General features: G+C 33.9%; 4 protein-coding genes across 4 annotated transcripts; 1 reads left to right on the top strand and 3 right to left on the bottom strand.

Annotated features, from left to right (window-relative positions):
• Window positions 1-289: 289 nt before the first annotated feature.
• Window positions 290-2473, bottom strand: DFA_06660 (cyclin; the record flags this gene model as incomplete). Its single annotated transcript, XM_004356833.1, has 5 exons — window positions 290-568; window positions 647-854; window positions 937-1157; window positions 1232-2230; window positions 2309-2473. The coding sequence occupies 5 exons, from the start codon at window positions 2471-2473 to the stop codon at window positions 290-292; spliced, it is 1872 nt and encodes a 623-aa protein (XP_004356887.1).
• Window positions 2474-2557: 84 nt separating this feature from the next.
• DFA_06659 (uncharacterized protein) lies at window positions 2558-5505 on the top strand (the record flags this gene model as incomplete). Its single annotated transcript, XM_004356832.1, has 6 exons — window positions 2558-2620; window positions 3592-3725; window positions 3999-4102; window positions 4258-4424; window positions 5174-5265; window positions 5496-5505. 6 exons carry the CDS (start codon window positions 2558-2560, stop codon window positions 5503-5505), a joined length of 570 nt encoding a protein of 189 aa, XP_004356885.1.
• An 82-nt stretch (window positions 5506-5587) lies between these two features.
• DFA_06658 (uncharacterized protein) lies at window positions 5588-8708 on the bottom strand (the record flags this gene model as incomplete). The annotated part of the gene is made up of 6 exons (XM_004356831.1): window positions 5588-5814; window positions 6427-6767; window positions 7035-7129; window positions 7520-7549; window positions 8071-8162; window positions 8657-8708. 6 exons carry the CDS (start codon window positions 8706-8708, stop codon window positions 5588-5590), a joined length of 837 nt encoding a protein of 278 aa, XP_004356884.1.
• Window positions 8709-10304: 1596 nt separating this feature from the next.
• Window positions 10305-14632, bottom strand: DFA_06657 (RNA polymerase II core subunit; the record flags this gene model as incomplete). Its single annotated transcript, XM_004356830.1, has 7 exons — window positions 10305-10455; window positions 10526-10614; window positions 10690-11545; window positions 11658-11839; window positions 11931-13680; window positions 14140-14445; window positions 14580-14632. The coding sequence occupies 7 exons, from the start codon at window positions 14630-14632 to the stop codon at window positions 10305-10307; spliced, it is 3387 nt and encodes a 1128-aa protein (XP_004356883.1).
• Between the last annotated feature and the right edge of the window lie 323 nt (window positions 14633-14955).

The following is a 14955-nucleotide window of genomic DNA, read 5'->3' as shown; positions in this document are numbered from 1 at the left end:
GTTTGGTTAGTTGGAAGAAGGAAGGAGTGGGGATGTTTTGGGGGTGTGGCTATGATGTTTGGGGGGGAGGGGGAGTCTTTGTTTTGGACTTTTCTGTTATAGAAAAGACACGATGATGCGAGTGTTGATGGAGGTGATTGAAAAAGTTGTTTGTGAAAATGGTATGATGTTGTTGTTATATCTCTTTTTTGTGTTTTCTTTTTCTATATTCTATCTTTTTTTTTGTTGTTGTTTGGTTGTTATTGTTGTTGTTTAAATCCATTCAAGCCATAATAGGTGAATTAATCAGTTATGGTGAATAGGGAAGAGAATGAATCCATTGAATATGATCAGCATATTTAGTTCTGATCGTAAGTAATTCAGGTCTGATCGTGTTGTGACGCTTCCAAATCATTGTGATACATTTCTTAAAAAATGGATCATCGACAAATACTCTTGTATAATAGGTAAGGGTTTTAGTCCACTGATTATTTGTAGTGACCAATGCCAAATAGACACAAGCCGCTGCAACCAATGATGGGAGGAAATTCATTAATCCATAATCCAATAATGCTTCTTCTCCATAAAACTAGAGAAAAAAAAAAAAGGTGTTGGTAAAGAATGAAAAAGGAGGAAAATAAAAAATAGTCTTGTGGAGATGACTTACATGAGCCAAGGCAGAGACTCTGGGATCGGTTGTACCTGCAGCTTTGAGGTATCTACCGAGGAAGAATTTGATTGTAGGAGCAGTCAGTGTAAAGTTGAGAGCTTTAAGTACTTCCTTTTCAGCTGCTACCAATTGGACAAGATCAAAGTGATTATCGGCCAATGCAATAATATCACCATGTGGTGGTGGAGATACCTCTTCATATTTACTTTTAAAAAAGAAAAAAAAAAACATTATTAATATTTAAATTGTTTGTTGTTGTTGATGTACTTTTTTGTTTCTGTACATACCAAGCAATCATAAAGGTTGCAGCTGCCATTAATTGGAATTGGTCCTTCTTTACACGATGACATGACAAATATCTATCCAAATAATTGACAGCAAGAAAGATTGTTTCATTTTTCATCTTGAGATCAATTGCCACATCAACCAACCAATCAATGACTACTGATCTCATGTCTTGATTGATATCTGGTTGGAATACCATATAATCTCTTGGTTGAGTTGCCAACTAATTTAAAAAAAAACCAAAATGTTAGAAAGATTTTGAAAAACGTCATTCAGTCATTATTGGCCACAACTTACTTGGCTTTTTCTTGCATGATCATAAATTTCTTCAATGTATTCTGTGCAAAAAATTGGATCTTGAGATGATTCATCGGCATCAATATTAATGTGTTCAATTAAATCCCAACTGGTTCCATAAATATGTAGAGCCAATCTACGTTGAAATTCATGTTGTTCGGCCAATAATGCATTATTTGGATCATTATTATTATTATTATTATTATTATTATTGTTATTATTATTGTTATTATTGTTATTATTATTGTTATTATTATTATTATTATTGTTGTTGTTATTATTATTGCTATTGTTATTATTATTATTATTATTATTGTTATTATTATTATTATTGTTATTATTATTATTATGAGCAACATTGGTGGGGAATATTTGTAGTGCTATGTTGTTATTATTAAAAGCAACATTTTGGTTTGGATTTGGTAATGTAGTTGATGGTGTTGGTATTGGTGCTGCTGTTGTTGGTGTTGCTGATGTTATCGAGGTGATTGGGGCAGTCGAGGTTGGAATAAAATTATTTGATTGGGTATTAACTATCTGTTGTTGTTGTGGCTGTTGTTGATTCAATGGTTGACTTGGAAAGGTTTGGGTACTTAATGAATTAACTTTAAGACCTCCTTCCTTGACAATCCCTGATTGAGAAATTAAGGTAGCCTGTGATGTTGGTTGATTATTATTATTATTATTATTAATATTGATATTGATATTGGGTGTTGATGAATTAGATTGACTCTTTAATTTTTTGTTATTTTTCTTATTATTATTATTATTATTATTATTATTATTATTATTATTATTATTATTATTATTATTATTATTATTATTATTATTATTATTATTATTATTATTATTGTTTGTGATATTACTATTATTAGTTAATTTATTATTATTATTATTGTTGTTGTTGTTGTGTTGTGGTGATTGTTTGTTATTTTTATTGCCTCTTGAGTGAATCTCTGTAAAATCATTTTCATCAACCTCCATTGTTTTTGTTTTCTCCTACAAATTGTTAAAAAGATTAGAACGAACCAAATACATTTCATTTCATTTCTTTCATTTGATCGACAAAATACATACATCATTTGTTTTCTTAAAAGTAACAGATGTGTGGTAATGACTTGGTCTATTTGTCAAATCGGCAAGGGCGATTCTCTTTATGGATGCCTTTCCCTCTTCGTCGGCAGATGGAGAGCCTCTCTTGTACGTATGGGTATTATCGATCGAGAAGGGTTTGGTTGACATTTTGTTCTAAATTTCTATATGGGTTTGGTTGGTGGTGATGTGATGGTTGGTTGGTTGGTTGGTTGGTGCTATATATATGTGTATATGCAAGGTCGGATAACTTGGACTCCCTACGATTATTGTTTTCCAGCAATAGAAGAAGAAGAGGTATAATTATTAATTAATTGTATAATAGATTGTTAATTGATTGCGTTTGAATCAATTGACTGACAAAAAGATACAAAGGGGATAGATTATAAAGATAGCGAATAAAGGTTTGAATCTGGTAGGTTGGTTGGTAGATTGGTTTTGGTTGGTTGGATATGGTACAATTGTTAAATAGGGTTTGGCATCAAAAGCGATGTTTTGTCTACAAAGGTACAAATGTTGGTGTTTATGATGGTGAATTTATAATAAAATGATACTATTATTATTGGGCAAAAAAAAAAAAAAGAAAAAGGCGTGCGACTGATGATGATAATGTGCCAGTTGTAGTAAGTGTAGTGATGTTGATAATTGGGTGTGAGTGGTGGTAGAGATGCAAAAGTAGTAGTGGTGATGATGATATTGTTGTGGTTGTATTTTAAAAAAAGAGGGGGCTCTCTTATATATATCTCTCTCTCTTGTTGTTGTTGTTATTAGACTTGTGGGGGCTACAAGTTGAATCAATTAAATAGATATAAATGTATATATGAATGGGCAGTAACAATCAATAGTCGTCAAAGTTGTAAACTGGTTGTGTAAGCACAAAAGGGTTCAAGAACAAAGATGATGATGATGATGATGATGGTTCTTTGGCCTTTGTGTGGGTTGGGTATATATATATATATATAAATAATTATTGAATAAAAGGAGTAGTAGATAGCCTATGTGTGATCTGATTCCAAAACAGGACCACAAATGTGCCAACTAACTAACTAACTAACTATAAATGAATAATTGTGGAATGTGTTGTTGATTGTAATGTTTATGATAAATTACAACAAAAAAATAGAAAAGATGGATGGGTATGATGATGATGACGACGGATGGATGTTCAAAAAAAAAGATTCCTATAGATATCTATTATCTAAAGATGAGATAACAATAGAAATGTACTACTACTAGAATGAAATGATGAATAACTGCAATAAATAAAGAAGAGCAGTAGAGTAACTAACAGAGCAACAGCAACAGATTCAGCCAAACAAGCATCAAAAGCAGTGACAACAGCAACAACAACAAAGAAATCTATTATCCTTTTGTTGGATGATACTGCTACTACTGCATTGAGGTTATTTATACTATTATTGTTGTTGTTGTTGTTGGTTGTTATTGTTACTAACTATTACTACTACTCTACTCTACTACTAATATTATTTTAATAACTAATATTGTTATTAGTTGTTGTTGGTATTGCTGTTGCTTTGCTTCTTGATATTATTGCCCACTGATAGTAGAATAAGAGTAGAGAAGGAGGAGGATGATGGTCCATCCAAGGGAAGATGTTGCTAACAACTAACAGAGCAGCAGCAGCAGCAGCAGCAGAGCACAATAGTTGTTATAGTATTTGTCGACATCCTATCCCTCTCTTCTCTTCTCTTACCCCAACCTCTAATCTGGGAGGACTAAATACAGCTTGGCTTATATCCGATAATAATAATAATAATAGTTTGAACAAACAACAACAACAACAGCACCAGTAGAGCAACAACAACAACAACAACAACATATTATTGGGTTGAGCAGCAACAACAAGTGTGTCCACAGAAGAATAAGGAGAGAGATGTTGAATCACAAAATTAAAGATCCTTCCTTCTTTTAAGCAGCAGAGTATTATGTTGATGATGATCGTTGGTTGATGGGGGATCGATCCACTTTAATCATTAAATTATTGTATGGTCAGGTCATTGGTTGTTGGGTTTGTGTCTGGATGGTAGGCAGCTTAAGCAGAGCAGCTGATGATGATGCAGCGGTGCGCTGTATTGGCATTGTTTGTTGTTGTTGGGATAATAAGTGTAGTACACTTTGGATTACAATTTTTGATGATGATGATGCATCTCTCACTCTCTTCTCTCTCTCTCTGCCAAAACTTGTGTGTGATGGTGGGTTGGGTTGGTGGATTGAAATGGGTTGCTTTGAAGTTCACACATGGTGTAAGGGGGTTTTTTTGAATCCAATTACACGCCCCCCACACACTGCACACACACACATGTGATCTACATGTTGTTGGAATGACTGACAACCAACCAAAAGTTAGCAAAATAACTACAAACAACCAACCCTACTACTACTACTACTAACTACAACATCCATATGGGCTGTAACTCGTCGTACGAGATGGTATGAAGTCGTGGAATAGGAGGCAGGCAGGCTGGCTGGCTGGCTGGCTGACAATTAACAAAACATATATATAATATAAATTTAAAAAATGGAATGTTCCAGATCTGCGTTTTGTGATTTGGGGCAACAAGATTAAAGAGGTATATAGTACCATTATTATTATTATTATTATTTCGTGGAATTATTATTATTGTTGTTGCTTTTGCTTGTTGTTTGTTTGTTTGTTTGTTGTTATTGTTGTATGGAAAATACAAAAAATACAAAACGACAAATGTGGTGCAAAAGATTAAGCAATAATTGGGGCATTTACCGAAAATGGCTAGTTTGGTATGTAAACAAATGTTGTCACAAAACTGTTGTCGTTGTCGTTGTTCTGCTGATCTAACAGTTTCAATATAGAGTAGTAGTATCCATGACTGGCCAGTCAGTCAGTCATTGGTTCATAGTTGGGGTATGACTGGCAATGACTTTGACTGTGATAGTAATCCTTTGTATCAATTGATGCCGTGCCCCATCAATCAATCAATCAGTCAAATAATACGGTTATTATTAGAATGAGGGATACATCCCTCTCCTATGATAATAAGGACGAATCTCTGACCCCAAAGATGATTTAGTGGCGATGATGACGATGATGATGTGATTATTGTCATTATTGATTATATGGGTGGTGTACAAAAAAAAAACAAAAAAAATTTAAATGTTTACTAACTTACAAAAGATATCCTTAAGTTGGGGGGAAAAAAAAATTAGGTTGGGAGATCTCCTAGGGAATCCTTGTTTCTATCTATCTATCTATCTATCTCTATCTCTCTATATTCCTGGAGCTGGTGGGAGCTCTATAGACTTTGTGTCTTTTACTTGTTGGCAGTGCTGGACAATCGAACCTTTTTGCGCGGACAAATCATTGATGGTCTCGGTCATATGATGATGGATTTGGACAGACACACTTGGAAGACGACTTTGACTTTGGACTAGTATGGTATGGACAGTGGCTTGGATAACTTTTTTTTCTTTTGTCTGGAAACTTGTGTTCGGTACTTGAATTATTATTCTACTACTACTTGTTGTTTGTTGATTGAATTAATAATAATAATAATAAAAAAGGTAAAAGTTGAATATGATTGTTTCGTGTTGTTGAGATTATTATAAAGTACAATGTATTATGAGGTGGGTTAAAAAATCAAGGCGGGAAATTATTATGATACAGCAGGTGATTAATGTGAAATGGTAGTGAAGTGAGAGTTACAGCTACAGAGACAGGTGTTGGTGGGTGAATAAATAAATAATAAATAAATAAATATAGATGTATGTGTGTATGTATGTATGTATGTATGTATGTTATCACAACAGTGTTATTTTAGAGCAAAGGTGTTGTCAGAAACAATAAAACAAGAAGTTGAAAAAAGAGGAGGCAAAAAAACAAAAGATGTTGTTTGATCAACAATCAATCAATCTGACAGATGATGATGATACTCTACTACTACTGCTGCTGCTAATGCTGCAGGTGATGGCTATGACCAGAGGAGGGAAGATAAATATATAAATGGGGTGTGTCAGAATAAGTATAAATGGAAAAAAAAAAAAAGGCGCCTAAACAATGACTACAATGACAACAAATTATAAATATAGTATAAAAATGGATTATAAACTAAAAAGAAAGAAAGATAATTGATGTATGTATAATGTTGTATTGTAATCTAGATTGCTGTGCTGCTGGTGAATGAATGAAAGAATGAATGTGACGACTGGACTTGGACTGGTATTGTAATATATATATATGAATGGTATCAGATGATGGTGAAGATGATGACAATGATATAGTTTATCTTGTAGTAAGAAGAGTATTATATATATAATAGATATATAGTATAGAATTATAATAATTGGACAATAGTTTGATGATGATGATGATGATGATGATGATGATGATGATGATGATGATGATGATGATGATTGATGAACAACACAATTACAATTGGCAAAAACTACTCTGTCAACAAAAAAACAAAGATATTTAAAACATGTTTGCAGTATTTAAAATTAATAAATTAAAATTAAATTGTTGTTGCCCTCCTCTCTTGTGATGATAGATATTATCTTGAAAGTGTGAAGAGGAGAGGAGGACGATGATGATGAAGAGGAGAGCTACAAAAAGGTGTGTGTGGTCACCCCTAACAGCCTAAGGAAGAAATTAATTATTCTAAAACTAGTGTTTGTTGTGCTTGTGCTTTTTCATCAACAACGATTTCAAAAAAACAAGATCATCGGCGCACGCTCAGTGATCAACTGTGTCTCTATAAAGAGACAGACATCAGACGATTGTAACGAAAGAGGCAGTTCTACGACGACACGCTGCATGGTAATTAATTAACATAATGCGTGAAATGTGAGCTGTTCACAAATTAAAAAAAATCGACTGGATTTCTGCCCACAGAGAGACGCACCCCACACGATGCTTTGACAAAAAAAGCCTTTGGCACGACAGATCAGAGCGCGCAAAACAACAATTCAAAGATGGGGATCTTGGTCGCTATGAAATATCCGACTTTGTCACGTCTCTATATTGGCAAATTGGAGATCGTAATCCAACAACAACTGTGGATGAATGAATGGTTGTCCTGCTGATTGTTGGTGTTGGTGATGGTGTTGTGATACCTTGTCTTTCATAGATACAACGTACGGTTATAAGGACAAACGAACAAGGAAAGGAAAAGGTTTCCTATTATGATAAAAGACACAAACAGTAACACAGACCACGACACGGAAGAGACCCTACTCTAAAAATCTCCATATCTGAATCTATAGAGACTGGGTAAAAAGAATCTATATGTACTATGATGGTCTGATGATGATGATGACATGTCTTACATTTATGTTATGAATAGTGATGGATTGGATTGTGAAGGAACCCACCCGCGTCGTACAATAATTAATAATACTTTGGTGGGTGGTGGTTTATCTTGAATATAAGACACCCTCCTAATCATGTGATGGAGGAGAGGAATAAAATATTTCGAAAGATATTATTAGAATGACAACGTTGAAAAACATTACAAGAGCGCTGTGTATGAACTTTCTTCTCTCTCTCTCTTTGCTAACCCTTTCCTTCCTTTTTGCAAAGATGATAGGGGATACCCCTTTCCCAACAACAATTGGTTGAAACGAATCTACAAACCCCATAATCACATGATACCAAAACGAATAAAGGGCCAAATGAAAAAAATAAAAAAAACGAAACCGATCGGTGGTATTGAAAGGTAGATGGGTAGGTAGGTCTAAGAGCCTATACATACAATATTCACAAACAACACAATCAAAATTGTCATTGTGGATATTGGGGATAAATCCAATTTCCATTTATCACAAAGATTTAAAAAACTTTGAACTATCAAAAGAGGAAATGGAAAAAAAAAAAAACTCGTTTTGGCGATCAACAATAAAATCGACCAAAAAATTTGATGTTTGTTGGTTGAATGGAGAAAAGGCAAAGGTGGGTGTGATTGGAGGTCGGATACTTACGCTTTAATAATAAAGGTCAGTGGTCAGGTCAATAAGAAGGGGTATTCGGCGAACTCTGAGATGTATATCGGGTGAGGAACAGTTGACTGGATGGAAGAGAAAGTAGTAGGTATGAAATGGCCAGATAAGAAAACTATCTGCTGAAAATATAAAAAAAGAAAGAGATAAAAGAAGAGATACAATAGAATAGATATTCTATATATTAATAAATTATGTTGGTGGAGTGGAATAAGATTGTTGAAGGGTTGATTGATGGTGGTGGTAAAAGACAGAAGATGAAAAGATGGTCAATTAATTGGGTAATAACCCAAATCATATGGTTGATTGTAGCTGAAGATGAGCCTCTCCCAACCCACAAACCGTCCCCAATCGTTTCTGGGGCAAATATATCTTTCTTTTGACCCAATGCCATATTTTCCGGTTCTCATTTATTCAAAAATAAAGATGAGTTTGTTTTTTGTTGGGGCTGGGGGAGAGCCTCTCACCAAACCACAGTAATAGTCACTCAAAAAATATCATGTGGACAATTGAAACAGACAACAGAACTGATAAACAAAGGACAGAATGAGAGAATAATACAGATACAAAAAGTCATCACCTACATGGTTTATTATATGAATCCAAATCAAAAAGGGACCGGAAATAAAAAAAGGAATAAAAGAGAGAATGCTGCCAACATTACACTCGCTCATTTCCATGAGCAACAGTAGCAAATGCCTACTGGATTGGGGTTAGTCCATTCTTTTAGCCGAGACACTATGGTGGTTATCAAACGGCGCCGAGAGAATCCTTTCGACCACTGATCAGGTGATGGATGAATCAAACATCAGGTGATTGTGTTTATAACATATATGCCAAAAGAAAACTCTCGTAAACACCGATGATCCCTCTCTTGAATCATTGTCTGAAAGTGTTTGGAATGTTGCAGCTGGGTGGGTAGTTCACAATATGCTTTTAAAAGTGGTCCATATTGGGTCCGTAAAAACAATATTGATCAGATGATAAGCATCACTTGACCACACACCTACACCTGACCTCAGGTATCTGCTGTCCGCCACTCTCGAGACAATGAAAACAAGAAATAGTGGAAGCTAAAAGAATAGGGGACACTTATTTGGTCTCTAGCAGCCTTCGCCTTTTATTATTTCCGATCCCCTTCACAAGATGGCCTCTCTACAAGGTGCGCCCTTTGTTCCGATTATAATCTCAGATGAATGAATGAAATGTGGTGATTGCTGCTGAGGGGTGATGAAATAGATCCTGTCAGATGACGACTGTGTTTGACTTGGGGGATCGATCAACCAATGGATAGTGGTGACCACCCCCTTTGTCATGGCACAGCGGCGTGGCAGTAATACAAGCAAGTAATATAGGAAGACACACAAAGGCAAGTGGAGAGACAAAGGGTCAGCTGATGACGGTCACTTACCAAATGGAATGGGTAATATTGGTTCTAACTCTGAGATATGTATTGGGTATGGGTATGGGTATGGGTATGGGTATGGGTATTGTATGTATGCCTGAAGATGAAGAAGAATAAAAGAAAGGAAAAGAAAAAAAGGAAATGGTTATAGAAGAGAGGAGAAAGGTTGTGATGAATGAACAGTGTCTCGCCCAAATTGATCTTTTTATAGGTTTCGACTTGAACAAAGCAAAAAATGTAATTAAAATTCGAAAAAATGTTTATAGCAAACAGCAAACTCGCAGAATCATGTGAGTTAACACGAGTAGAAAGGCACAACATCCCGACGAGCTCTTTATCACGTGTTGTTGTGTATTTTTGAAGAAGATGAGGTCCCTCACTACATTTTATATAAAATAAGCATGTGCTCTTTCGAAAATATCACAAACCCCTTTTGCCCCCCACTCTCTGGAAAAAGTTGATACTAAAAAGAGAATGTTGATTTTAAAGAAGAAAAAACAAAGAAGAAGATCACCAAATCAAACAAATACTCATTTAAGCAAAGTCACGTCTTTTGGTTTGGGAAAATAGGTCGGGTAGTTTAGTTTAATTACTACGAGATTTGTCTTCAAGGTCATTTATTAAATTTAATGCTCCGTTTATATTTGATTGTAAGGATGATGTTGATATTTGTAAATTGCATAGTGATCCAATCTTTAAAGCTGATGCTTCTTTTGGTAAAATTTCTTTTTCCAATCTATCATAATGACGAAAAAAAAGAAATTTAAATAAATGTGACCTATAATATTTTAGCTTGTACAACTTACTCTGAAAGACTTGATTTTAGTGAATCTATTGGTTCCATTTCATGAAGAAATATTGATTGATTGGTTTGTAAAATGGTTGGTATAATAATCTATAAATATAAAAGAAAATTTTGTTAGGATCGATTGGGCATTTTTTTTTCTTTCAAATATCACGTGATACAAACATTATGTAATGCACATTTAACAATATCATTTGCAATTTTAATTGATACACCTCTTAAATAAACTTGAGTCCATTCAACAGAGAATGGAGATAAAATAACCTTTGGAAGATCGGCAGATGATGTTGGCATGATCGATGAAGGGTTTGGTGAGGGATTATGAGTGGTCGATGGCTGTAATGGGTAATAGTAGTGTAATACACTTCTAAACTCTTCATATGAAAGGGAGGGTGTTTGTTCCTTGTAGATTTGATGCTTAAATATATTAGTGTCCAAACTTTTGGTGATAGCTTCTCCTGTCTTCATGAGGTAGAATCGTTCGATTGGTTGAAGATGGGCTGTCAATTGCATGATACTAGAGTTGATGATGGTTGGGATCTTTAGTTCAAATGATTGTTTTAATAGTTTACTGACAGTCTTTCGATAAGATGCATTCCAATTTTCAAATTCTACTTGTTGTTTAGATAATTGTTGGTGAGTTGTAGTAGAGGAAGAAGAAGAGGAGGATGTATTATGTTGTTTGGGAGCAGGTGGTTGAATTGCATCTGGATAAAGTTTGCAATGTTGTTTCAAGTCTTCAAGATGGTGTCTCAGATGATCGGCCAGAGATGTTTGGGAAAGTTCAGGAGAGCCTAAAAATCTAGTCCACTCTGTTACATAGTGATTATAATTGATGGGTGATACAATGGCATCAGACTTTTTGATTGGAACTGGGTGTCCAAGATAATCTTGAAGTTGTTTATACTTTTCAGTGAATTTTGTTTCCGAATATCGTTTGACATTTGGCAATAAATGATGTCCATGAATATCCTTTTCTTCCAATTTGAAAGCTTCAATCAATGTTTCATCAAATATTTTACTAATTTCATGTTCAATATTTTTTTAATAAATAAATTCCTAAAAAAAGAGAATAATAAAGATATATAATTATTATTAACGTGGCTGGATGGTTTTCTTTTTTTTATATTTACATTAAAATTGATTCTTGTGAAGAGGGATGAGTTAATAATTTAAAATGTGCACTTTTTTCTCTCTTTTCCCATTTTGATAAAACATTGGCCATTGATGTCATTACAGTTGATTTCATTTGTAAATATTTTAAACTATTTTGAACCAATGAATTAATTTCGTTTCTATTTCTAAATATATATAACTAAACAATAAATAAATAAATAAAACAATAATTGTCAGTTGATTTGGTCATATGATCATATGATTTATCTTGGTTGATTGATTTTGCATACATATAAAATTTTGTTCCAGATTGAATTAGGTCCGACCTTTTCAATCTTTAAACTATGTTGAATCTCGATTGATTCTTTAATTTCTTTGTTGTATTGTTCAATCTTTTCAAGATTGAATTTAAAACTATCGGTAGTTGAATATTGTAATGGGAATCTTGTTTCCTTTTCACCACTAGAGTCCTGTTGTGGTGGTGGTGGTGGTTGTTGATGATCAGAATTTGAACAAAATCCAACCCATCCACTATTAAAATGATATTTTTTGTTTTGAATCATAGAGGCAGCTTCATCCAATATATTACTATTTGTATCACTATCGTCAAACAATAGTTTATCCATCTTTGTCAAGACCCCAATAGTATTAGAGTAGAGATGATCTACTACATGTACAGACTGATAGTCAGAGTCGAGAGGTCCTCTAAATGATTCTGTGCAAAATACAATCGTTCGTTTGATTGGATCAGTTTGAAAGAGATAGTTTGTGACACTAGAGTTTACCTTTGACAAGATATCTCTTTGGTGAGTGTCGAGAGAATGAGGAACAAAATCGACCAATTTAATATTGTGTAGATGAGGTGCAGCGTATACTATTTCAATAGGGATGACAGACACTAGATCTCTATTGCTAAGGGATTTAGATGTATTAATTTCAGCTACCTTTTTTCGTACTTGTTCAATGTCGTACAGCTTTCCAGAGTTTCTCCAACCACCTTCGATCACTTCAAAGTAGACATCACCTCTAGTTCTAATACACGATACAGCAATATTTCTATTGAGATTATTCTTTTCGTAAAGCCTCACACCCAATAGAGATTCTATAATCGAACTTTTATCAGATCCCTGTGTTCCAATGAATCCAACCGTTCCCAAATGTGGTATAGAATTGTGTGGTACTAAATCATATAATGATTCCATTACTTCAATTGAACTTGATTCATCCATTGAAAGTGGTGGTGGTGGTGGTGGTGGTGGTGGTTGAGATTGTTGAGAAGGTTGTTGTTGTTGTTGTTGTTGTTGTTGATGTGATTGTAGTTGAGGTAATGGTTGTTGTTGATGATGAGACTTTTTGTTATTTAAAGATTGATATAATTGTTCAGAAATCTCTCTATCCTTTATAATCTTTCTAGATACCAAATCGGTAGGTATCTTTATATCATAACCAAGATTACCAGATAGATGACTTTGATCTTTAAGATTACTTGCGTCTCTCTTCATATTCAATCCAATTCTACTGGTCATTTGAAAATCGAGGTGGTATCCAATGTTGTCGGGTGTTTTCATATTGTTGGATGATGATGACGATGATGATCGTTGTTGTTGTTGTTTTGTAGTACTATCCTTTTTCTTTTTCTCTTTATTCTTTTCCTTTACTTTTTCTTGGTGTCCCCTTAGGAGACTCTTTAGATCATCTTGTGATACTTTGGTTTTAGGTCTTCCTCTTTCTCCCTTTTTTTCTCCTCCTCTTGATTTGTGTTGCTGTTTTGGTGGTTTAGATGTTGTGCTTGTGGTGGTAGTAGTAGTACTGGTAGGTGATGATGATGAAGAAGAAGATTTAGAAGGTGATGATCTAATGTCTGTAGTTGTTATATATTGTCTTGTTATTAATGATAGTGATGCCTGTTGTTGTTGCTGACCACCAATAAGTGTTGTCAAAATTGATGATGTTGTTGATCTATTGGTGGTGTATTTTAGACTATTGATCAAAAGATAAGACGACGACGTTGATGATGACCGCAACATCTTATAATTCTTCCTTCAATTATCTATTCTCTTGTATCTATATCCTTAATTACACACACAAAACTATGATCGATTGCAGAGGTCCACTCTCGTAGTGATGATGTAAAAACTCCTTCCTCGTTTCGGTGTTGTCCGTCCTATAAAACTTTAATAAACTAACTAGTTTAGCTGTAACATGTTTGTTTGTTTGTTTTAAATATTATAAAGTTAACTTTTATTGATTTAAACAATAAATAGTGATTCGATCGATCTGATTGTTTGGTTGTGGTTGGTTGGTTAAGGTTGATTGGTTCATGTATGTGATTCCCATTTTTCACATGACTATATAGTATAGTATATAGTATATTCTATTCTTTCTATCTATTTCGATTGGGGTAGTAGTTGTGATTATTGTTGTTGTTGTTGTTGTTATCATCGTTGATTTAATTAATAAAGGTGATGCGTTATTATTATTTTTGTTATTATTATTTACATATAAGTATCGGTAGTACTCTTCTTTTTGTTCATTTGATTGATGAAACCAATTTCAAGCTTTTGAAATTCATCGATAAGACAATGTATACTGCCTTCTAAAGCTTGAATAGGTGTAGATTGTGGGAATGTTTGAATCTTGATGGTGATATTGTGTTCCAATGGATGTGGCATTCTATAGCCTGCAAACTTTACATCTGGGTCACCAACCAATTGCATTCTAATCAAGTTACCAAGTGTATGATCCTCTTTTAAGATTGTAAACATACATGCATTTGGGATCTTTGTATCTTTGGTCATAGAGATCCTTTGATTGATTAAATAAAAGGTGATGAGTATATTATACTCTTTCATATTGTTTCCGATCTACTATCTTTCTTGTTACAATGCTATCTAATCTATCTATCTATCTCTATCGCTCTTCTCTCTTTTACTACATACTTCTTTGCATCATCGGGAAGAACAAAGAGTTCAAATCTATCTGGTGCGTTCATTTTCTAATTTATCTTTCTTTCTGTTTATCGTCTACCTCTTTTGTTCTATCTAATAATAATGATGATGATGATGATCAAGACAACAACAAGCTGATGATGATGATAATGTTGATAATAAAAGGAAAGTGATTAAATTAGAATAATAAACAAAAACGATAAATGAACAAGACATTGATAATGACACTTCAAGTCATGTTCATTCTTGACAAAAAAATTAACACAAACAATTATTAATATTAACAACAAAAGTTTGTTCATACACACCACAACATGATGGTTCATAATTATTACTATATTATATCATACATAGATAGATAGATATA

The sequence above is a fragment of the Cavenderia fasciculata genome (genome assembly GCF_000203815.1).
Source record: "Cavenderia fasciculata unplaced genomic scaffold Scf_EJPB12P01AWP9W-5, whole genome shotgun sequence".
Lineage (NCBI taxonomy): Eukaryota > Evosea > Eumycetozoa > Acytosteliales > Cavenderiaceae > Cavenderia > Cavenderia fasciculata.
The sequence above is the reverse complement of the archived record's forward strand: the minus strand, read 5'-3'. Positions and strand labels throughout refer to the sequence as shown.